The following is a 26,600-nucleotide window of genomic DNA, read 5'->3' as shown; positions in this document are numbered from 1 at the left end:
CTAGTATTGAGGGCGCTGTATCTCGCGCGCAAAACATGCTGATTTTTAGATTTTTGACGATCGAGTCGATCGAGAAAAAAGAAAAAGTGTAGGCCTAGACTGACAACAAAAAAACAATAATTGCTGAAACAAAAAGTGTATAATTTCAGAGAGAACTTGAATTTTGAAAATTTAATGAATTTATAAATATTGAGAAAATGACCGAAGTGCTTGAATTTAAAGATGTTGCACAAGAAGTGAAGGGGGCAATGGTAGGTTAGAGAAAAAATGCAAAATTGCTAGCTAGGCCTCCTCTAGCTAGGCCTAGGCCTAGATTTTAAGTTTTGTTTCTAACTGCATTAGCGCCGCGCTAGCTGCTTTAGCTCTCTCTACATCGTTTCTAGAATGTCGCCCTCTGTCTTACTACCTAGAGGGGCGCGCTACCAAGGGGGAAAACATTTGTCCAAAAATGAAAAAGAATTTTAATTTTAAAATGAAAAATCATAATATAGACTTATTAGTTTTAGGCGAAACGAAATGTTGTGTTATTTATTGAATATTGTTATTTTTAAGCCTAATTTGTCTTGAGTAATTAAATTATAATGTTATGTTATTGTTTGTACTCCCTTCCTGCACAAACTAGGCCTATTATTAATTATTATATATAATATATTTTTTAAACAGCAGATAAAAATAAAATGGACTCAATCATTGTCATGATATTTTTAAGTTACGAAAAATGGAAAAAAATTGAATATATATGCTTTGTTATTCCAGAATGATGGCAGGCTAAAATTAAGTCGGCAAGGAGTGGTTTTCAAGAATAACAAGACTGGAAAAATAGAACAGGTTCAAGCCACGGACTTAGAGGTTGCTTCTTGGATCCAGGTCGCTAGAGGTCATGAACTCAAGTTGTTCCAAAAGAATGGAACAGTGTTCAAATTTGATGGATTCAAAGACACAGTAGGATTTTCATTTCAATATTTGTCTTCGTTTTATATTTTTAAACAAATACAGTAGAAGTGATAAAAAAGTTATTTAATTTAAGCATAATTGTAATAAAGTGGTTGAAACATTTGTTTATATTGATTATTATATAATAATAATATAATACATTATATAATTATGTATCAAGGTATTGAGGGTAATATTTTGTGCAATCTGTCTTTTGTTAGGATTTTGAAAATCTATCGGCATTTATCAAAAGAAATTATGAAATCTCGTTAGAGGAGAAAGAACTGTCTGTTAAAGGTTGGAATTGGGGAGAACCAAATTTCAATGGTAAGAAACACATAGAGTATACAATAATCATTTTAACAATCATAGCCAAAATAAATGTCAAAAGTTTAAATTTGACGAACATCTTTCTGGAATATAGTTTTATTGGGAGAGTTAAAACTGTCCTTGGCAAAAAAAAAGCACCAATTTTAAATTTATGACCATTTTTTTAGAAAAGGCAAACAGTTTGGTCGAAGAATCTCTTGGGAGAGGTCACTTTGACCAAAAACCTAAAAAAATAATATAAAGCAAAAAAATAGTCAAATTGTCTGTCAGACTTTGTTTATTTTGTCTTTTTATAAGTAAATCATTATGTAAAAAAATTTTCTACAGAAGTGAATAAGTTCAAAACTGAATGGCCTACACATTTACAGTCTGATTTTATTAATCTTGACTTCATTTTTTATGTTTTTGGAGAAAATACATCTTTAATATTTTATTTATTTTATCAACATTAATTTAACTTATTTTCAGGCTCAGAAATGTCATTTGAAGTGAACAACAAGTCATGCTTTTCAATCCCACTTGGTAATGTTGCCCATGCAACCAAAAGCAAGAACGAAGTTGTGTTAGAGTTCCATCAGAACGACGATTCAGAAGTCTCTTTGATGGAGATGAGGTTCTTCATTCCGCCTACAGACACTGAACAGGACAGAGTTCAGGTAAGTAAGCACCAGTGTAATTGAGTGTGAGTTTCTAAGAAGTCAAGGTCAATTAAAATACTGAATATCAAAATAAAACCTAAATAGAGAAACATTTGTGCAAGAGAACAGACCTTCATCACAACAATAATTAACTGATCAAATTGCAAAAACAGTTTTTTTTAAAGGCATTTTAACCACATAATACACATTTAAAAGATTGAGAATTCTAAAATCAGTCATAGGGTTATTTAATGTCATTTCATTTTATTCTAAAAAATGAATTAAATTATTCCTTAAATATAGGCCTATATTGAATTTTCATATTAAATTATTTAAAAAAACTTTTTCTTGAGAAAGAGTTTATCTGGAAATGAGGAAGCTTTTCCCACTAATCATTGACTAAGGTTGTGAAGTCCTACAACATGTTTTCTAAAAGGTTTTTAGAAGATGTTTTTGCTGCTTTTAAAGAGTTTGTTTTTAATCTCTGTGATTTCTCTCAACTTATTTTACAACTTTCTTTCAGCAATTTCATGACAATGTTATTGCCAAGGCTGATGTTATACAAGCTACAGGGGATGCTATTGTTAAACTTGAACAAATTGCCTGTCTTACACCAAGGTGAGTCATGTACTATTTCCATTTATCTTGTCTTGTCAAGTTAGGTATCCACTTTTATTTATATCATTGGTATTACTTATTTAGTAATCATTGGTTTGAGGTACACACCTAATTGGTGATAGAGGCTTAGGCTGCCTTTGTGCTGTCCTGGTGAGGTACACACTTAATTGGTGATAGAGGCTTAGGCTGCCTTTGTGCTGTCCTGGTGAGGTACACACCTAATTGGTGATAGAGGCTTAGGCTGCCTTTGTGCTGTCCTGGTGAGGTACACACTTAATTGGTGATAGAGGCTTAGGCTGCCTTTGTGCTGTCCTGGTGAGGTACACACCTAATTGGTGATAGAGGCTTAGGCTGCCTTTGTGCTGTCCTGGTGAGGTACACACCTAATTGGTGATAGAGGCTTAGGCTGCCTTTGTGCTGTCCTGGTGAGGTACACACCTAATTGGTGATAGAGGCTTAGGCTGCTTTTGTGCTGTCCTGGTGAGGTACACACCTAATTGGTGATAGAGGCTTAGGCTGCCTTTGTGCTGTCCTGGTGAGGTACACACCTAATTGGTGATAGAGGCTTAGGCTGCATTTGTGCTGTCCTGGTGAGGTACACACCGAATTGGTGATAGAGGCTTAGGCTGCATTTGTGCTGTCCTGGTGAGGTACACACCTAATTGGTGATAGAGGCTTAGGCTGCCTTTGTGCTGTCCTGGTGAGGTACACACCTAATTGGTGATAGAGGCTTAGGCTGCCTTTGTGCTGTCCTGGTGAGGTACACACCTAATTGGTGATAGAGGCTTAGGCTGCCTTTGTGCTGTCCTGGTGAGGTACACACCTAATTGGTGATAGAGGCTTAGGCTGCCTTTGTGCTGTCCTGGCAGCTAGTGACTATGATTTTATATTTCCTCTTGCGTCATGCTTGTTTAATTTGTTGATTTGTATTATATTTTGTAAAATGTATTTTTTGCCTGAATTAATAATCACAACAGTTATCACAGAGAGGCTGATTTATATATTTAGTTTTATATCGGTAAATCTTGCTGATAAAATCAGTTTCAGAAAACACTGTATGACAATGCTGTTTGTTTATTTTTTCAGGGGTCGATACGACATTAAATTGTACCCAACTTTCATGCAGTTTCATGGAAAGACCTTTGATTACAAGATCCCATACACAACTGTTCTTCGTCTCTTTCTTTTACCTCATAAAGATCAACGCCAAGTGTTTTTTGTTGTAAGTGAAAAAATATATGTCTCCATTATTATTGTAATGATATTTACACTCAGCGTGTGGTAACAAATTGAAGACAAAATAGGTTGTAAGTATGTGCTAACCAAGATAGACCTAGACTCTGTTGATGAAAATGAGAAGAGAAAAAGAAAATTCAAGATGATTTTTTTATGCCAAATATTGCACACACGTGATGAGAATCATGTAAGCCATGAGTGAGTGGACGAGCGGGGTGAGTGAGTGGACGAGCGGGGTGAGTGAGTGGACGAGCGGTTAAGACAGTGGAACCGTAATTACGTAGCCATAACATCGGCAGGGGTTCGAGGCTCACTCACTCCATGGTTCTGGTGGTAGAACGAGTCTTCTCGGATAAGGACTGTAATTTATAAACCGTAGGTCCAGTGTACACATATAGCTCGTGTGCACTTTAAAGAACCTAGTACATCTTTCGAGACGAGTAGGGGGTTACTCCGGTGTATTAGTACATCACAGCCACTGATCACCAACTGGGCCCTCTGGGAGACCAGTCTTTGACTGAAGAGGTTACCCAGTATAAATATAAATTTCAATTCATTTCTTTGATTTTCCATTCTGTTCTTTAATTTTAATACAATCGATACTAGTGCACTATTATATAACACCTAAATGAATTCCTGTCATTTGATTGGAAAATTCTGGGTCACATGGCATGCTATAGTATAGTATATAATGAATGTTTATGAGTGTAATGGTAGAAATAATGGCATTTGGTGAATGATGAAAAGTTATATTTCAACTCGAATATAAAAAATTAATTATTTGTATACTATTGCATGATTGAGTGCTATAGATAACTAATTATTTATGTATTATTGTTATGATATCAACTACATTATCTACTTTTAGATAAGTGTTGATCCACCTATTGTACAAGGCCAAACTCGTTACCATTTCTTAATACTCTCACTCAACAAAGAAGAAGACTTAACACTCAACCTCAATATGACAGAGTAAGTGATTTGTGTTTCATTTTTTTTAGGCCTTGAATCCCCTAATTTCAAAATCCTGGAACCCGTCACTGAAGTTATATTGAGAGAAACATTAATGTAAAACTTACACATTTTCCAACGTATTTTGTATGAAGGACCTTAAGTTTTTGTCTACACAAACTAGTTTGACAAAAAAAGTGTGATATGCCCTAATATGGTAGTTATAATGAAATCATCTTGTCCATACATGGGTACCTGACATTTTTTTTGTCACATAAAGTTTGAGCGTTAGATTGTTTGATTAATTGAGTTTGCATTTTTTAGAGAGGAAATCCAAGAGAAGTATGATGGCAGGCTGCAACAAGAGATGACAGGACCATATCATGAGATTGTGTCTAGGTTAATGAAGGCTCTTGTAGGCACCAAAATCACAGTACCTGGATCATTTAAAGGGTAAGGTAGTGTCAGCTTAGTTCTCACTAGGACACAATGCTGAAAAAAGTTTAACTTTGGTGTAATTTAATCAGTAATAAATGAAAGGTTGTCTGAACTGTCATTTGTTATTGGTCAAATTGCATTCCGTGTCCATGGTTACCAAGTTTTAGAGTAAACATCAAGACTAATGCCACTAGTTTGGAACCAGCTTCCACTCCATATCTGTAAATGTAAATCTCTTAAGCAAGTCAAGTCACTTGTAAACATTTTCACTAATTCTTGTTGGTCTTTTAACCTAAAAAAAATGTTGTTTCCAGTGGATTTTAGGCCCAAAAAAGTTCCAGTCAGGAGGGCGGCAGTTTTTGTTTTTATTATTTTTTTTTTTAAATAACGAAAGCGCCTATTCTGTCCAGATAAATAAAAATTATAAATATATGTGTGTCTTTGATTTATTTCAAACTAATTCTTTTTCCACAGACCTTCTGGTTCCCAGGTCATCCCCTGTGCTTACAAGTCCAACAGCGGCTACCTATATCCTCTGGAACGCGGCTTTATTTACGTCCACAAGCCTCCCATCCACGTTCGCTTTGACGAGGTCACGTGTGTGAACTTTGCCCGTGGAACTGGTAGCTCTCGTTACTTTGATTTTGAAATTGAAACACGGAATGGGAACATATATGTATTTAGCAACATAGATAAGTGAGTACTTTATTTTATTTTTAGTTTTATAGCTGTATTTCATTGGTAGTGTAAAAAATACAATAGTTAATTAATAGTTTAAGCAATATTACATTATTTTTTGGATAGGCCTATTAAGCTTATTTGTCTGGATATCCTCCAACTCCATCTGTTTGTATCCAAGCAATGGAACCATTTTGAGCAAGGCAACAGAATGCTCAGCTACGGAGATCAAAGGGTTTACCTGTGGCTGCAACACGATCAGTTCCACGCCGCCTTAACAGACACTGCGTGCCAGAGAGTGTATGTTCATAGTTACAGTACTGTTAGTATTTGTCGCAGCCAGACATAAGATCAAAGGACTGTTACGAGTTTCTATTTTAGCAAGGGAAGCTCCTGCTGTTAGATTGCCTTGGTTTGAGCATGGAGGTATAAAAAAGATTTATACCTCCATGGTTTGAGCAGCTTTTGATTGACCAGTGGTGTATGCCGTATAGCAAAATAGTCTTCTCCACAAATAAGATTGACTCGCTGATATGAATTGATTAGCAATATTTGTTATTGCAATCATGTTAATTATTCCTTTAGAAAGAAAATTGTTATTTATTTTTTAAGGGATGAGTATGGACCACTTTTTGATTTTGTGAAGAACAAGAAATTAAGAATGAAGAATAGAAATATGAAAGAAGTAAGTAGTAAAGCTCTGTCTACACTATCAAACTGTATGTGACCATATATGGACATGATGATGTCATATCACTACCATATTTGGGCATATCACTACCATATTTAAGCATATCACTACCATATTTGGGCACATCACACTTTTTTTGTTGAACTAGTTGCCTATTACAATTAGCTATTGTTACACATTTAGGCACATTTAGGATTTTTTTTAGAATGTTTTATATACAAGAAATAATCTTCAGGTTTATCAAGTGTAAACAACCCAACTCAAAGAAAAGTATTTGTTTATTATTCAGCTTATATCTAAGGCTCTGTCCACACTATCAAACTACCTGTAGTTTGACTAAAAAAAAGTGCCCAAATATGGTAGTGATATGACGTCATGTCCATATATGAGCACATCACAAAGTTTGATAGTGTAGACAGAGCTTAACAAGTAATATTTTGTTTAAAAAGCACTTCAACAAATTGGACCGATTGAACTATTTTATCTCTGTCATATTTAAAATAAGTATTTAGTTGTAATGGTAATGAAATATTGAATACACCAAGAATCATTTAATGCAACTCTTTTATCTCTCACTGTATATTATCATATGTATATTAAAAAAAATATTTATTTTTGATGTTGAACCATTTAATACACCGTGAATCTTTTTAGGACACTGTCAACTATGATGAAATATTCGGAAGTGAAGATGAGGATGAACATGATGCTTACCTGGTGCAAGTGAAAGCAGAAGGAAGAGAAAAAGATGAAGATTACGTGATGGGTGTAGAAGATGATGATGACGATGAAGACGGTATGTTTTTACTTTGAATTATTCCAATTTAAAGAATTTTTTTTAGCAAATTGCCAAGAATAACCATAAGCGAATTCATTTACTATCCTTCTTAAAGGTAGCAATCCTGTTCACAAGACAAACAAATACACAAGATGCTCTACATAAACAAAGTCTTATTACAAGTCTTTGGTAGTGGAGTTGTAATTTATCATTAGAAAAAATCCTGACATATGACAGGACTTAAACCAGGACCCATCATAATCACCGTGCCACAACTCCACTATCTATTAATAGTTTGATTGCAAGGTTTTTAGGAGAGTTGACTATAGTAGCTGTGATGTAAAATGAATATAATTTTAATACATTTAATATTTTGTTTGTAGATGATGACTTTAATCCATTGGAGAGTGCCAGTTCATGTGCTGAAGAGTAAGTACAAACGGTTGGTTGCAGTAGGCCTAGAGGCCTCGTTTGGAGTAAGCCTAGATGCCTAGGTTGGAGCAGGCCTAGATGCCTAGGTTGGAGCAGGCCTAGATGCCTAGGTTGGAGCAGGCCTAGATGCCTGATTTGGAGTAGGCCTAGATGCCTAGGTTGGAGTAGGCCTAGAAGGCTTGGTTGGGGTAGGCCTAGAAGCCTTGTTTGGAGTAGGCCTAGAGGCCTTGATTGAAGTAGGCCTAGATGCCTAGGTTGAAGTAGGCCTAGCTGCCTAGGTTGGAGTAGGCCTAGAGGCCTTGTTTGGAGTAGGCCTAGAGGCCTTGGTTGGGGTAAACCTAGAAGCCTTGGTTGAAATAGGCCTAGAGGCCTTGTTTGGAGTAGGCCTAGAGACCTTATTTGATAGTTTGTCGCTTCCAGATATGCAATAAATAGCTAAGCGTACTGGGGAGCTTAGCTCAGTCAATATTTAAATAAAATTTCCTTATAAGGGTTGTTATATTATCCGCAGATATGACAGTAATGTAAGCACGTCAAATTCAAGTGACTCTGAAGATGAAGGGGGCGACAGTCAAAACGACCCAGAAGTTAAAGAAGAGGATGAAGAAGTTGAGGAAGGTGAAATAAAAACGGAAAGGAGAGCAAAAAAACGAAAGAAGGAGAAGAAGGAATCAAAACCAAAAAAAGTCAGAAAAGTTGTAAGTTTGATGTTTATATTATTGTTTTATTCACAATTAGTCGAAATTCCCAGACATAATATTCAGAAATAACGTTGATGTTTCATTTTACAGTCTTCAAAACCAAGAAAACCCAGAACAAAGAAAGTAAAAGACAAAAACAAACCGAAAAGGCCGCAATCTGCGTACATGTTATGGTTGGGTGAACATCGTGAACAAATAAAATCTGAATATCCAGGCATATCTATAACGGATGTATCGAAAAAGGCTGGGGTGATGTGGGGTAAGCTAGATGATAAATCAAAATGGAACAAAATGTATTTGGGTGAAAAAGAGAAATATGAAGAGGCGATGGAAATTTACAAGAAGGAGTTAGCAGAGAAAGGATCTGCTAGTAGTGATGATGAAGAGGATAATAAACCATTAAAGAAAAAGTAAGTTTAAATAATTTCTTTTTATTTAAAATAAAAATTGGAGAGTGAATAAAGTCTTCTCTCCACTGCTTTCATTGTGTGTTGCAATGTGACACTATTTGATCTTGGTGTAGTGAATGTGAAATTTTTAGTGGAGCTGTAGTTTGGTGGTTAACGTGCTTGCCACCCAATCCCAAGGTCTAGGGTTCAATCCTGACCTAATGCCAGGGTTGTAACTCACAGCTCTTTCAACTCCACTCCCTACGCCTCAAATGAGATTTAGTTTATAAGCTTGATAAATTATAAAATAGTTTATCCATCCTATAATTGGTGAGTTACTCGCTGTTGGATGCGTATAAATTAAATAATAACTGTAACATTTTAGACGCTGTTGCGTCAGTTTTTTTACGCAATACAGTACTTTTCATTGATACAATTTTGCGTCGCTAGTGGAACCACGCTTTAATGATACTTTGTATTTTACTAAGGACAAAAAGTAAACCAAAAGAAAGTAAAGCCAATACCTCAACATCTATGGCAGGGTCAGGTAGCAACTACAAAAGTGCTGAGTTTGTTGAATCATCTACTGATGATGAAGAAAATGATGAAGATGATGATGAAAAAGAGGTAAGATTTTTTTTTATTCATCTGTAAATTGTTCATTGTTTTTGTTCAAATTCATCTGGTGTTGTTTTAAACTGCTCTGTCTACACTATCAAACTTTATGTGAAAAAAAATGTGATGTGCCCATATATGGACACAATGATGTCATATCACTACCATATATAGGCACATCATACATTTTTTTTTGATAGTGTAGACACACCGACAGTGACTGTTATGGGAGTTTTCATTGTTATAGTACTTGCCCTGTAAGCCAGTGGTGAACCCTATTAAATATGTTTTATGAAAGGCTAACAAACACATACTTTTGGCGCATTTGGCTTTCCGTATGTTTTAACTCAGCTATATTATATAGAAGCTAACATTTCATTATTAACTATTCAGAAAATATTTGTTTGGGTCCTTTATTGAAAAAAAAATATGAATGTGAATGACGCAAATGTTATAAAAATATGTTGCAGTGCCCTCTATAATAGTTTTTAACCTTTTACAAGTTCACAACAAATTTTCCATCAAAGAGAAACAGTTACCATAGCCAATAAAAAAAAATGTTTGATATCCTCACATTCATCATCGCTTCCTATTGTTAATACAGTAATGTTATAATTTACATGTGTTGCTATGGAAACAAAGAAACATTAAATGTAGTATAATGAGTTAAAACAGGTGTTTCAATATGCATCAATAAAATAGGAGACAAGAAATTACCTTTAACCCTATCATTGCAGCCTCCTTCAAGATCATCATGACATGCTTGGGTAAACTTTGTTACATCGTATGATTTATACCTTGTATAATATCGTATGATTTTATTTTTCATGAACACAACCCATTTGCGGGTAGTGTTATCAGAATTGTTAATTTAATTTGCGTTTTTAAATGACTAGTATTACTATTAGTTTTTTTAACATTTTATTTTTCCAAGGTTTAGAGTTGATACGTGTAGACTCGTTCCGATCTATAATAGATAGACCTTGAATGTACATAAATTGTTGAATACTAGAATCTTGTAATTCCAAAGATTAAACAAATGTTGCATGATCTTGATTACTAGCTGCCTTTATTAAGGGAGGATATTTCCATACATGTATGATCCAAAAAATGACTGGGGTAATAATGTGCAGTGTGCATTGTGAGCTTGCTTATATGCACTATATAAGAATGAACTGTTATTATAACATATTTGAAAGGGGAAAAATGAAAAAAATCAAAGGTGTCAAGATTTTAAGGCTTTAAAGCTCAGATACAGGCATGAATTTTAAATATAACATCTGGTTAATTGTACATAAATCAAATATTTGTAACAGAAATCAAGACGAAAAACCATGAATTTCCCCTAATATGGTCAAATACAAAATTTGGCAAAATTCTGCCAAAAAAACAACGAAGACTTTTTTTCAGTAGTTAGGTAGTTAACATAATGTAATAACATGTCTGGTGACTCCCTAGAAGGTGAAAAGAGATGGTGGATATACGGTGGATAATTTTTGCTATAGCATGAAAATAAAACCCTGAAGTTGAATAAAAATACAAGAAATGTAAAATTCAAGTTATATTACCTATATTTAGTCATCTGATAACATTTTTTACCACACCGTTTATTTTTCATAGCTTTTTAAAATGCCTCTCTACTTTCAAAATTTGTGATATGAAAGTGCTAATTTTCAACAAGCTCGTGTAACACAAATAAAATCCCAAAAATTATGAAACATGGGGGAAACTATAGATCGATAATTATTGGAATGTATGATCAATAGAAATTTTTTGCCCGCACCTGGCCTTTAACACTAACAGAGTCAGTGGGTTGTATTTTTTATGTGGAAATTAAGCTAGATGTGGGTTAACTTAGTTAAAATAAATTTTAGGCTGTGTGGATAAAAAGGGATCGGGAATGAATATTTGATGTTGGCCACCGTACCTTGCCAGAAGAATCTAAATTTAAACCCCAATATATATTTAATTTTAGATAAACGTCAAAACTATTTTAAATGCTACTACAGTACACGTTCTGATTTATAATGCAATGTATTAACTAAGGCAAATATTTCACAGCATTGCAAAATAAAATTAAATTCATTAAATTCTGGTAGCATAAGTCAACAGTAATCATTCAGTCCACTAATTATGCATCCAACCGAATATATATAATCGAGTGGGTTGTGTTTTATAATTATAGCAGAGATATCTTAATAAAGCCAGCAGTGAAAGTGTCAGTAGGAAATGTTTCGTAATCATAGGTAGATGATGAAAATCAATAGTCGTAGAGAACATGCGATTATTTTCGATGTGTGGTGATCACATGTCTGCCTCCTGATATGTCAGGTGGTTGTCTGCCTGTACTCGTGTGATATTTATGATATCTATACGTATTATTAATATGTAGGCTTCTTAAAAAAGTGCTGGGGATTTATCGGCGTCGAGAAAGTGCTTAAAGACTGTAATTGTTGTTAATCCTATCAAAATTTATGTATAAAAATGTGATGTGCCCATATATGGACATCATGATGTCATATCACTACCATATTTAAGCATATCACCACCATGGACACATCACACTTTTTTAGTCAAACTAGTTTGATAGTGTGGACAGAGCTTTATATTGTGGCAAAAAAAAAGAACTTCAGATAGTTGAGCTGTCCATTTCATAGACCTTTCTTCAGTTAAAAAAAAAGAGAAGCCTAATTTAGAATGATGGCTTGCTACCATGCCATTATTAATGTTGCTAATACATCACATTTTGTCTTTTCTTCTAAATAAAACTGTTTTTTTATAATGATTCAGCAGACAGAGGCCTCTAAAATGTATTTTGTTCATGACACATCAAGTGGCAGAACTAAACTCATTTCAAAATAATTAATGTATTCTGGCATTCATGTTATCAAGAAATGTTGTTTTGAACAATATGTTGTCCTTGATATTTTCAGCATTTTTTTAACACGACGCTGGCTTCTGTTGCTGCGAGCAAATTTAATAATTTTAATTTATCCCGTTGTAATTTATCCCACGATTTACTGCCAAAATAATGGTTAAAAAAACACCATTTTAACCAAAGTACATCACTTTTAAACTAAAATGCAAAACAATTGTTATTTGAATGACCACTGGTGACCTTCAGTCTGCTTCCATTTTGGGTGTTTTAGTTTTATTATTGGAGTAGCACAAATGTATACAATATACATTTTATATAATATTACACATTTTTTTAATGTTATGCAGCATAACTATCTAAAAGAGGTTGATGACCTTATCTTATACTTAAATGCATTGCTCTAATTTGCATTTAATTAATTATGTCAAGATTCTATTATCTGATGTCCGTTTATATCTTGTATACTTAATTTACATTCCACAGTAGATTTATCAAAAAACAAACATTGTTGACAAAGATTCAGCTCTTGTGACTCTCAAGCTCTGTCTACACTATCAAACTATTTTGACAAAAAAAATGTGATGTGCCCAAATATGGTAGTGATATGCTTAAATATGGTAGTGATATGACATCATCACATTTTTTGTCACATAAAGTTTGATAGTGTAGACAGAGCTTTATTGTAACAAAAAATTATTTCATCGAGTCTGAACAGCTTTGCACCCACCTAGGCTATACATCACTATACAACACTAATTACAATGTGACCTCGATGTACGATACAAAACCATAGCTCTGTATGTCTGGACATACCCTAAAAGTACACACTTATATTCATTCGTTTAATAACCTTTAAATCATGTTCACATAGTGAAAACTTCCAAAAAGAACACATGTTTATTTGCATCACAAATCACACCATCTTTCTTTAATAATGCGGATAATTTCATTGGGGACAAAGCCTTGAACGTCATTGTCGTACTATGCTTTTCTCAGAATTTGAACTGAACTAATAAAATTATTAGCTTAGATCAAGAAAAAAAGAACTGAAAAAAATTGTTATACTGTACAAGGAACCTGAGTAACATTTAGCTATACTACACTGGCAATGCTGTGGTATACTGTAGGCATCCATCTTATCCTCTATGTTAAAATACATACTGTATTTAAACGCTTTGATCATTGTAAAAGGTGGTATATAAATAAAAATGATATAGAACTGTGAGTCATACTCGTTAGATAAAGAAATCCTATGTCAGATTTTCATAAGAAATTTACATTTACAGTATTTGGTATTCATACACTTATGCTTTTTATATTATTCCTTTTTGACCTGGGGTCAATTAAATCATAAACCCTGTCGATAAAGCTTTCCCAGATGTTAATGTTATGCCAACACTTTACTTTTATTTAAAAATCTGTGGACCCTAATAATCTGTACTTATGAAGATTCCACTGGGTAATTCTGTGTTGTACAGTATATTACAGATGTACGGCATAATTATATATTTCGTCGTCCATTGCAATAAGCTCTGTCTACACTATCAAACTAGTTTGACAAAAAATATTGTAGTGATTTTCCTAACTAAATATGATAGTTATTTGCCCAAATATGGTAGTGATGACATCATCGTGTCCATATATGGGCACATCACTTCTTTTTTTTGTCACATAAAGTTTGATAGTGTAGACAGAGCTTTAGATTTGATATCTACAATAGGACCATTTGGTCTAATAAATACTTTAATCCTTTGCATCCCATGGGATATAGGACATTGTGGTTTCTGTGAGTAACACAGTGATAAAACAGTAATTCAAATATTATATTGAAATAATTGAAAAAATGAAACATAATTAATATGTTATATTATCAGTTCCCAAAAGATCAAAATTCAGTACATAGCCGACATATTTTCCAGACAAAGCAATTATAATTTGTCTCATTCTTAATGTATCAAAAGCATAACATTAACAATGTGTAGTGAACATTAATTACATTAGAGTAGGTGTGTATACAGTTTGTAGTGTACAGTGTTGGAATGTTCAAAATTATGCAACTTAATAAATCATTATTATAAACTATTATAAAAAATACTAATATTTCAGTCTCCGTTATGGGTCTTATACACAGGTGCGACTTGTACACCGAAATATATGGTAAATACTGTACTTTGTTAAAGATCTTTCATTTCTGGCCAACAGACAAAAGGAGATGTTAATTTATACAAAATATTAATCTGCGTGAAGTAAGCTCAGATCTCGCAGATCTTTTTATTGTTCGCGCTGAAGTGTATTGGACAAAAACAGTATATGGCTTTTTGGGTTATCCATGGAAGACTAACCGTATGTTTTAATTGTTCTTGTTTACCAATTGTAATGTATATTTGTGTACTTCCGAATAAATTCAAATCAAATCATGCTGTGAATTCAGCATATTCATTTATGCACCGTCCATCCTGTTCATTATTGGCCAGTTTAACTTTTTTTTTTATTTTTTAAATTTCACCATATTTCACCATATTTAAGGGGCCTCTCTTGATGAGTTATGTTAAGTATCTGTGTGTGACAATGGCTGTGTGTTTACTAGTACACCGGGGTAACCCCCCACTTGTCTCGAAAGATTCTTGAAATAAAGTACACATGAGCCAGTTGTGTACACTGGACCTACGGTTTATAGTCCTTATCCAAGAAGACTCATTCTACCACAAGAACTATGGAGCTGGTGAGCCTCGAACCCTTGCTGATGTTAATATGGCAAGGTATTACGGTTCCACTGTCTTAATTGCTTGGCCACTCACTTACTAAAAGTAGACAGTACCATCCTTCATCTTGAAACAAACCTTTATCTAGGAAAAGGTTTCTCCAACCAAAATGGCATTGATAGTAGTAATTTGTAATTTAGTAAAGTCGTCCATTGCCACCAAAAAAAAAACTCCATTAGGTGAAAGTCCTATTAAAATACAAACTTTTTAAGGCCAACTTAGTACATTTTGATGTGTGGCCAACTGGCTCATGGCATTGATCAAAATATTGACTTCAGATCTCAGTATACTGTATATTTGATTGCATTAGAGATAGAGTTCAATCTTGTACTCTTGGTGTAGGAAATTTCAGCACAAACCATTTTATTGAGGTTTAGATTTTACTAGGCCTGTGGGATTGTGTAAAAGTGAACAATAGAATCAGTCTGCTGCCCCCTAGGCTGTCATTCCAACATAATACAGTTTTAATAAGGAAACTGTGATTTGGGACTTTAACGTTGACTTTCTACTGAGTAGGGTATATATTTAAGTATTTGGATGTTAAATAAGTACTCAAGAAACATACTTTTCTCAAATGTTTACCATTAAAAATAAAATAAGTACTTTCTGTTGAGGACAATGGTCACCCAATCGAATACGACAAATGCAAGTAATTATTAAACTGCCGTAGTGTACTACTACTAGTTCAAATCATTTCATAAATAATTGGTTTAAAGCTCTCTCTACACTATCAAACTTCATGTGCCAAAATAATGTGATGTGCCCATATCACTACCATATTTGAGCATATCACACTTTTCTGTGTAGGACAAAGCTTTACAAACTATTGAAAAAAAAGATTAGTTTACAGTAGTTCATTTAGTTGTTTTTGTATCACTCACATTTCACAATATATTTCCACACACTAAATAAACCTGTAAGTAAAGCTCTGTCTACACTATCAAACTAGTTTGACAAGAAAAGTGTTATTTGCCCAAATATGGTAGTGATATTACATCATCAATCATGTCATATGTGCACATCACATTTTTTTGTCACAAAATTTGATAGTGTACACAGAGCAAAACGAAGTTGCATTATGTTTTGTTGCATTATTTGTCTGACATTTAGTAAACAAACTTTCCTAAACTTAATAACAATTCTCAGCTGTGAAATAAAGAATATGAAAACCGCAACAAGGAAGTTTTAATGATGTACAACAGATTTTCACCTACATCATTGTTGACTTTCAATCCAATATGTATAACCTCAATAGACCTTGTACCGGTGTTAAATACACATTCAATTACACTAGGAAGACAGTGGCGTGATATCTGTTATTGCTTGTTGTTAGATAACTAACTAACAACAACTTTCAGTAATACAATGTCTTGCTTTTTTTAATGGATTGAGTGGACGTATCTTGTCTCAGTGGCACGTACATGTACTGCAGTTACTAGAGTAACTACATTTGGTTAATCTCTAAACCTGTTTATGCAAATTAGCAATCTTCTTTTCAGCTATGCAGTGTTTAATGCACTGACTGCCTTTATAAACTGCTTTATAAACAAATTAAAATCATACTATTGCAGTAAAAGTATAATAGTTTCTGCAGTAACTGCAGTAGAAAGATCAATTTTTGAAATAATAATTTGTTTAGTAGATTTACAGTTTTTCGTCCTTTTTTTTACTTTTGTCTTTACTTGAACTCTAGCATGACATTTGGATTGAAGACTGAACTTTGACCTATTCCATTAGCCTTTTATATAACACAATGAGATTTTAATGTCAGTCCACATGTTTTACTTGTATTCATATTTTGTGTTGATTTGCCATTAACTTTCCTCACACATGGCAAAAACATTATCCAATAGAATTAAGTACTGGGTTGATAGCTATTAACCCAGTTTATAGTACTTGCTATGAATTGTGTACAAATCATTATTTTGATATCTCATTTTGGCGTATTTGATTAGGAACTTTTGTAAAATCTGTTAAAAATGTTTTTTTTCCTATTTGAATGGTACTGTAGGCCTAAATGTTAATTCAAACTTGTTCATTGAGAATGTAACTTAACTTTCGAAATACTCCATTAACTTTAAGTAACACCCCTATTACTGTAAGTGGACACTTTGCGGTTAAACGAATGAAGCCAACCGCTATTTAGGGGGAACTTTGTTGGGTCCTGAAGGTGTCCCATTAATAGAGGCTCTACCATATTAAAAAATTTATAAAGAAGATTTAGATTAAAAAGATAAATTATTATGTAATAGAGGTCCGTAAGCAGGTGGGGGGTTGAAGTTGAACTTCCGTTGACACCATTGACTCCCCCTTATCTATTTAACGTCATTTATTGTGATATGTGGTGCTTCAAGTTTGGGCGACATGATGCGGGATTGTTTGTTCAGGGAGTTCAAATATAGACTAGAATTTGCCAAAGAGATAAACCCATTGTGAGAATTACTGTAGTTTTTTCTTTTGATGAATATATCTGTACATTTGTCATAATTTTCAATCATCTTATTAATCTTAATCAATGTTTTAAAGCTGAGGTGCTTGATTATTACTTTGCTTCAAAATACTTGCATTTTTATTTTAATAATAAATAATCAACATTTACATACATACTGCAGTTACTGAAAGTAACTACATTTTTTTCCAGTTGCAGGTATTTAACATTAACAAGCTTGAAAAAATACTAAAAAATCAATACAAACAATATTGTGGTAAAAGTTTAGTTACTGCAGTAACTGCAAAATGATTGTTACAAGATCCATTACACACCAGGTATTAAAAAGATAATATAAAGAATTGGCTGATTCAAAAATCTAAGTTGAATAGATTTCTTATGATTTATTTTTTTTTATAGATAATCTGCGAATTTTAAACAACTTTTTAAACAAAGGTTTCTATTAAAATGTAGGCATTAAACTTCTTTTTTTTTATCACATGATTTGTTAAAGAATTACCTTTAAATATCTGCATTAGACCCAGATAAGCATTTTATGATCTTTTGAATGACCACTATTAATAGTAATATAGTTTTGACTTAATTCCTTTGTACAGTTTTATAGTTGATTAGGTGTATTTAGCAAAGAATTGCAAAGTTATTTGTAAAAATGAGATTAATTTGTGAGTTCGGGTTTTAAATCTAACACAGAATAGGTCGTCATACTCATTATCACCACCATCAATTCTATTTCTACAAAAGTCTTGCACTGTAGTATAAAAATCAACCCTTGGTGCTGTATCCTCAGTGTATAATAGATAAATAAAGTTATTCATTTAATATTCAACAATTATTAACAATTATAAAATTCATTTAAGCAAATAAAAGCCTTGTTGCATGCAGAGACAACATTGTTAATTTTCATTGGTCAACGATCCGATCCGTATTTTGCTTATAATGTTAATTTTCCAGTTTAATTGATTTACTGATCAGCTGTTTTGATTATATGTTGGTGTTTTCCTTCTCTTGCATTCTTTAAAGCTATTCATTGTTCAGATAGGTTTGACCTTTAGTAATTTGAATACAATGCTAGCTGGTGGTGTTTTTCAAAGTGCTGCTTGCTGTATTGTTGTTCTTTATACTGTACACTCATATACCTTGCAAAATAACGCCCATGGCTCGCTGTTGATGTAATAGATCCAGCACAGTAGCCTCGTTTGAACTTGAATAAACCTATCAATAGATTGATTTGTTTTTGTTATCATAATGCTCGAATATTATACAATGGTTGTTAGTAGGTTGTTAGTTAGATACTTCCAAATTTAAAGTCATATTACATTAAACTTACAACTACTGGATCAATCATCGTACGATTTATACTTTTATCCCTGGTGTAGATTCGTTGGGGATTTTAACAATATCCCAATTTCTTGTCCAGAGTAATATCATAGAGATATTATAATATCTCTATGGTAATATTAACTGATCATAATTACCTTTTCAGAAACAAAATACTACTTGATGCGGTACTTGTCCTTTTACAGTTCAGAATAAAGCTATAACTTGTAATTGTATTGGGTTCAAATGAATTTCCAGAGCCAAAAGGCCTCCCTCCCTTCTTTTACAGGAAATTTCTACCACACAGAATCTGTTCATAATTTTGTTTCTGGTTTCTATTTTTTATTTTATTTTGGAATGAAGCTGGTTGTTGAAAACACTCATAGCAGTCTCACTTAATAAAACCGGATGAACTTTAAAATTGTGTGTTGCAAAATAATAAAACTACTATAGAACAAACAATATATTAATACTGTATGATATGACATCATAAACATTTATCTTATTTAGCGAAGATGTCAATGAACCAGTAAAATTGGTTTCCAAGAAGAAACTGTGTCATCCTTATCATTTATTTTAATTTATTGAATATAAATCACCCTCTTCCATCAGTCACTGATAGATAACAAAAAAACAAAAATGCATTCAACAAAATACATGTTAGGTTTTCACTGTTTTTAGATAGGACAGGCTTAGTAAAGCTCTGTCTACACTATCAACATTATGTGACAAAACATGTGATTTTTCACTGAGTGAATAAGTAGGATTTTAATAGTAGGAGATGTCTCCTGAAAATGTGTAAAAAATATATAAATTCTATCTAAAGCTCTTCTACATTATCAAACTATTTAGACAAGTCACATGACACTTTTTTGTCAAAATAGTTTGATAGTGTAAACAGAGATTTAACATTTATATCTTTATTATTGCACATTTTCAGGAGACATCTCCCATAAAAATCCTACTTATTCACTCAGTGTATGTTATGCTAACTTATCAATAAATTCACTAATACGATTGAACTCTTTATTTTACAATATTTTGATCTATTTTTCGTTTTAACCCATGTATGTATACAATACATTTTGTATTGCCTTTTTTGTCTTTTGTGGGTTCCCACTTTTATTTCATCATCATTTTCCTTGTTTCATTCTTTATGATTTCTACATTATATAATTCTAATTCATCATAGTAACATAATAAGTTGGATTTGCATTACTTGTTTTAGCATCAGGAAAAAACAATTTTACTTCCTATAAAGTGACAATAAAATTATCTTTATTATTATTAATTACCAAGAAAACTAAGAAAATCTCCAAAATTCCTAAAATATAAATATTGCACTATTGCGAGTAGGGTTGTTATGTCAGCATTGAATGATCATCAGATGTATGTTTATAAAACTGTAAACAAATATATAAGAGCTAAAAATAGCCACACTCAGGCCTTGACCTAAGTACAGTATTACTTCACTATAGGTAATCATTTTTTAGAGGTTTATTTTTTTGCAATGATATAATGAATGGTCATTTTATCATTACTTTTTATACACAATACCTTGAGTTGAAATACACCAGCTAGTGTATTATTGATAATAAGGTTAAGCGCTGACTTAAAGCATTAGGTACTCAATTCTGTAATGCTGTCAATATTTTCTTACAATGTATGGATAACTAATATTTTTAAAGGACTCAATAAACATTTCATCAACCACACCTTGGTACTATCTACAATATGACATTAATTTTTCCAGTATCATAGTAAATGTCATGATACAGCATCATATATGTGTCACAGAAGTGAAACTTAGGCTAGGTAAGGTATGATGTATTATGTGATGCTGTATTATGATACAGAACTTGTCGATTGTACTGGACAAATTGTAAATAATAATAATAATAGTTCATTCTGATATAGCGCATAATTAAGCAAGCTCTCAATGCGCTGCGCATTATTAGTTACCCCAGTCATTCTTTGGATCAAACACGTATAGAAACATACTGCTATAATGCAGCTAGTAATCGGCGCAAAGTTGTGTCTTTGATCTAACCGGGTACCCATTTATACACCTGGGTGGAGAGAAGCAAATGTAAGTAAAGTATCTTGCCTAAGGATACAAGCAATGCGGCCAGAGTTGGATTCAAACTATGATCTCACGATCAGTAATCCAACATCCAACACACTGCGCCACACGCCTTCACATAAATACAGTAGTACTAAGAATTGGCTGTAGTGAAATCAGTTTTGTTAAAATAGATTTTTCTCAACAAATATGTTGCTATCAATATCATATTACTGAAATATAAATACTACTCAATATGAATCATTAACATTAACAATAACATAGCACCACCATACTGCACAGCTGCTAAAATATGATGATTAAAAATTATGAGAATACTACAAGTGGTCATTACACATTGGTGACACTCTCGGCTTCATAAATCAAATCAATCAATCAGCTCTTCATACCTTTGTCAAAACAAGACTGTAGACAATGACATAAATGAGACCATAACAAAATGATCAAAGGGTATGTTTATGTTTAAAATGCTTTAAAATACCCCTTTTACAACCTCAATAACATTCAAGTCACTTGTTGTTTACTTATATTATCTAAAGCTCTGTCTACACTATCAAACTTAATGTGACAACAAAATGTGATGTGCCCATATATGGACATGATGATGTCATATCACTACCATATTTGGGTATATCACTACCATATTTGGGCATATCACTACCATATTTGGGCATATCACTACCATATTTGGGCACATCACACTTTTTTTTCAAACTAGTATGATAGTTTAGACAGTGCTTAAAATGCTTGTTTTAAATATCCATTTAGAATGCCAATGCCAACATTTGCATAACTTGTTTTTGACAGTATAATTTTAAACAGAAATTAAAAAACAGTAGAATTGACTGATGTGACATAAAGCAATTTTAAATTCTTTATTTTTAGTCAAAGAAGTCCGAGGATGAAGAAAGTGTAAAATCAGAGTCTGAAAATGAGGAAAAAGAAGAAGAGGAAGAAGAAGAAAAGGGAGAAGAAAATGATGAGGAGGAGGAAGAGGAAGACATGGATGATGATTAAGCAAGGTAACCAAAAGAACTTACAAGAAGTTCTCTACAGAAAAAATACAACTAATTTATCAGGTGGAACTACAGCAGTAACAGTAACTTAAGTGTTTACTGCAGTAACTTAAGTGATTACTGCAGTAATTTATAACATGTAAATATTTTGCAAATTGAGCTTAGCTACATAAACTTCATAATCATTCTTTAACTTCAAATATGAAACTATGAAAAATTACTGCAGTAATCTATGCAGATGTTTAAAAAATGCTTTTATTATGTGAAGTATGGTAATCAAGTTTAAAAAAAACATTTGTAATCATTCCCTAAGGAAGGAAGGACAGAAGGAAGGAAATGATGTGGAAAATGGAACTCAGATTACAGCAGTATATTGATACAATTACTGCAGTAATCTATACTGATGAAAAAAAACTTTTGTATGTAAAGTATAGAAATACAGTTTCAGTAAAAGTTTTCATTTTGGGATCAAACTAAAAAATTTTTACAGAAGGTACACCCAATTCCCAGTGCTGTATCTCCACATACTATCTATTTCCAAAGTATCATAGGAATATTTGGTAATACAGCATCGCGTTTATATCACATGTGTTGCCTGTATCATGTAAGGGTAGGTTACTACGAGATACATGTGAAACGTGATGTATTACCAAATATTCCTATGATATCTATGGAAATAGATACAGTACCGAGAATCGGCTGCACGGTACAACATTATAAGCTTCACAATAATGTTTTCATGTAAATCATGTAATGTAAGTAAGAACATTTACGTGAATTTAATTCATGAGTTAAATAAATTATAGACAGGATAAGTAGCAAACATGTTGTATGTCTCCTGCTGCCCATGTGTACAACATGTTCACGTTTCAGGCTGATTATTGTCCCCAGTTCCTTTTTCACCTTATCGTATACTGATAGCGCCAATGGAACATTGACCGAAACTCGATAAATTTTGACCCATTTTTTTATGTACTGATAAAATACATTAATAATTAACATGTGAGTAATATTATCAGTCACATATTGCAATTTAATGTGCACTTTGCGTCTTTATGAAAATAAAAATTTGCTAACAGTAATTAAATTCAAAACAGCCGTTTGTATAAAACTGTAGTTGTAAAGAAGTTGCATTCAAATGGACTGGTTAAAAGATAATAAGCAGATCCACATTTTACAATGGTTGTTCACAAACATAGAAAATATTTTTTTACCACATTAAAGGAGTTCTAACTTAATTTCACTATCCTCCAGAAAGAATTTGTTAAACAAAAGAACATTGTAAAAAGTAACTTAATACATTTTATATAACTGAAGTGCATAGGTTACAGAGAGAACACAAAATACAGAAAATAATGGTATATGTCAACGCCTCTATTTGCATATTAAAGAGACAGTTTTAGGACCCAACAAAGTGTTCCCATAAAGCTCTGTCTACACTATCAAACTTTTGCCTATAATAATGGACATGATGATGTCATATCACTACCATATTTGGGCATCACTACCATATTTGGGTACATCGCACATTTTTGTCAAACTTGTTTGGTAGTGTAGACAGACCTTAATTAATAGGGCGTAGTTTTAAAACATAATAAATGTCCCATTAATACTAATAGAAGTTGATTGTCCAAAATAGGAGGGGTTTGTACCGTTCAACAGTCTTTGTGTTATGTGTCAATAAACACGTATGTTGTAATCATACCCTGTCCTGTTTACTGCTGGTTATCATACAGTTGCCATCAATTCTTTGTTTTTCATATTTTTATCGTGATACATTATCTTCGGTTGACACGCTTGACGCCTTCTACAGGTTCAACGAACCAGATGGACGGAACAAAACACCAGCTGCTCTGCACATGCTCAGTAGAAACATTTGTCATAATGTATTTCATTGCATATTTTGTAACAAAGAGATATTGTTATTTGATTTGGTTTCATTGTGATACATATTGTTTAGGCTTAATATCTAATTAAGGGGAAAGAGGTGAATGCTCCATAAATTTCTTCATCAATTAAGTAATTATTTAATGGATTAATGAAATTAGTCACAAGTTATGTAATTATATCATTTAGAATTGCTGGCTACCATTTAACACACGGAAATATTTTTCATGTACTCATTGTATCTAAATACAGGTGTTCCCCAAGAAGGGCACCACCGCCACCTGGATTTATTAAGCTTTAATAAATGCTATCAGCCTCGATACAATTTATCAACAAATGCAATATTTACACAGACTTATACAGATCCAAATTTGGGCCACAAACACAGAAAGTTAATATTTTTCACCACATTAAAGGAGAAAAATCACAGAAAGAAAAGAATTTCCAGAAAGAATGTATTAAACAAGAAGAAAACTGTAAAAAGTAACTTAAAATATTTTATACTGCAGTGTATGTTTATGGCTACCATAACACACTGATGAAATGTAGTATTTTCCATATATTTATTGTATCTACCCCCCCCCCCCCCCATATAATAACACTGTAAGGGGTAAGCTTTTTAAACCTAAAGTGCGTACTACTTTAAAAGACACGTAATTGCCAAGTACCACCTCATCAACCTAATGAGTCAAGGGTGGGTCGATTTATTTTTCTCGCATGATCTATGAAGTATAACAAACCATGGAGAACTAAGTTCTCCATGAACAAACTTCTCCATGAACAAACTTCTTCCTTATACAATAGTAGATTTAGTATAATTAATTAGCCCTAAAATTATGTCTACCGTGAAACAATTGAAGAAATAATTCATAAAACAAAGAATGAAGTAGTTTAATGGAGTAAGTGGAGCGCGCAAGTTGAATTACATCAGGCATCCAGTTCGGATATACCGATGAGTTATTTTGAAGCCAACACGAACTTTGCACTTTTTTAATTATCTTATAACAAAGAAACGATCAATGAAGTAAATTAAAGACAATTTATCTTTTAAAGTTTTTGAGGATTTGAAAGGATTTAACATCAGACGAGGGAAACCAGAATACTGCTTGTGGTCACACACAACATAAATTGATTAATGAACATTAATTAAAATTAATTAATCAATATTGAATCATACTGACTTCTATTCTAATATAATGTCAGACGATAAAAAAAGAGGAAAGGAAGTCCTCAATCATCTACTGAGCAGCGAGCTCGAACAGACTTTGTTGAACATAAAACATAAAAAACAAGGTCGAATAATGTTATATATTGCATTGTAATACTAATAGTTGTTCACCTGACGTTAGAGACTGACCCCACACGCCCCCACACCTGTTCGCCGAGATCCAAGGGAATGCCAACGTGTAAGCATAGGTTACAAGAACAGGAAACTTAAGGTGTGAATTCATTTTAGCCAGACAAGCAGAGCAGCCTAGACAGACTGTGATGTCATGATACGAAAGACCTCATATGTATCTAGGGATGATTTGTCTGGATGCTTTATGAATGTTATTTGTACTAGGTTAGAAAAGCAAGTGATTATTTGAGTAATAAGAATTAAACTTGAATGTATTCAAACGTTACTATACAGTGGAACATTTTTATACACAGAGCATACAACATTCAATAGTGAAATACACGATTACCACCAGTATTTGAACCCTTGAGATTGGCACACTACGAAATGACCATCAAGCAATTGCATTCGTGAGTCGAACCTGTGACGCGCGCGTACGAAATATCAGAATGTGAACGCGCGCGTACGAAATATCAGAATTTGAACGCGCGCGTACGAAATATAAGAATTTGAACGCGCGTGTACGAAATATCAGAATTTGAACGCGCGCCTACCAAATATCAGAATTTGAACGCGTGCGTACCAAATATCAGAATTTAAACGCGCAAATTATGCATTCACGATAAATAAAGCGGCCTACTTTTAGTCGTAACAACAAAACAATTCGGTAATTAATCAAATATTAATATGCCGAGATAAGACTACTGATTGGTTTTTGTCGCATTCATGTTCCAAACAAAAGTTATTATAACGAATACAGACAGCCCTAGCGAGTAGTAAAACGGTATCAGTCATTTTAATTGTTATTACAGTTATCTGGACATATTGCTTGTTACACAATAGGAAACTAACTACTGTAGTTGAAACCTAATTAGTATGCTATTACAATTAACATATCGCTTCGATATCCGAAGTTTGTTTGCTGAATTTGCTGTTATATCGATATATAGGTCAAGTTTAACCCAAAGTTATAACATTGTTTCTATTAAGCTCTGTCTACACTATCAAACTTTATGTGACAAGAAATATTATGTGGGCACATCACACTTTTTTTTGTCGAACTAGTTTGAGAGTGTAGGCAGAGCTTTATAATAGTAGTATGGCCTATGTTTATGTATTTGTGACGTCTTCCTTTCTTAGCTATAGGTAAGGAGAGGTAGGCCCAAACGTCTTTATAACAACAATTCTGTTTTCTCTTTTATGGACTAACCCACTTTTGATATCCTCCACAATTACCTATATTAATTATTATTTTTTCAATACAAAACTACTGCTGCATTTTTTTTCTTTGCTACATTAAAGCCTATAATAAATATTGAAATGAACGCCCGTCCGTTCATATATTCGTAAAAACTATATTGACCAATCAAATAGCTGCTGTCTATTGACATAGAATGCCGAACTACCCGTTTGACAAATGAGCATATTTTCTTCGGATACG

At 33.1% G+C, this 26,600-nt stretch overlaps 1 protein-coding gene across 2 annotated transcripts; it reads left to right on the top strand.

Moving 5' to 3' along the window:
• The first annotated feature begins 81 nt into the window (after positions 1-81).
• On the top strand, positions 82-23,649 carry LOC140045402 (FACT complex subunit SSRP1-like). Of its 2 annotated transcripts, none has more exons than XM_072090269.1 (16): positions 82-251; positions 757-942; positions 1,155-1,260; positions 1,732-1,919; positions 2,425-2,519; positions 3,606-3,741; positions 4,624-4,727; positions 5,031-5,159; positions 5,619-5,840; positions 6,435-6,507; positions 7,168-7,309; positions 7,675-7,720; positions 8,235-8,421; positions 8,515-8,834; positions 9,302-9,440; positions 21,803-23,649. In XM_072090269.1, exons 1-16 carry the CDS (start codon positions 198-200, stop codon positions 21,932-21,934), a joined length of 2,259 nt encoding a protein of 752 aa, XP_071946370.1. In that variant the 5' UTR covers positions 82-197; the 3' UTR covers positions 21,935-23,649. The 2 variants fall into 2 exon arrangements, with proteins under 2 accessions (XP_071946370.1, XP_071946371.1); XM_072090270.1 differs by lacking the exon at positions 21,803-23,649 and adding an exon at positions 10,166-10,195.
• The last annotated feature ends 2,951 nt before the right edge of the window (positions 23,650-26,600 follow it).

This window comes from Antedon mediterranea, chromosome 3 (genome assembly GCF_964355755.1).
Source record: "Antedon mediterranea chromosome 3, ecAntMedi1.1, whole genome shotgun sequence".
Taxonomy (NCBI): Eukaryota; Metazoa; Echinodermata; class Crinoidea; order Comatulida; family Antedonidae; genus Antedon; species Antedon mediterranea.
Note: the sequence above shows the minus strand (reverse complement) of the source record. Positions and strands in the feature narration are given on the sequence as shown.

Coding starts and splice junctions, on each gene's coding strand:
- LOC140045402 (XM_072090269.1), top strand. CDS start 198: ATGACCGAAGTGCTTGAATTTAAAGATGTTGCACAAGAAGTGAAGGGG. Junction 4,728..5,030: donor CTCAACCTCAATATGACAGA/GTAAGTGATTTG, acceptor TGCATTTTTTAG/AGAGGAAATCCAAGAGAAGT. Junction 7,721..8,234: donor GCCAGTTCATGTGCTGAAGA/GTAAGTACAAAC, acceptor TATTATCCGCAG/ATATGACAGTAATGTAAGCA.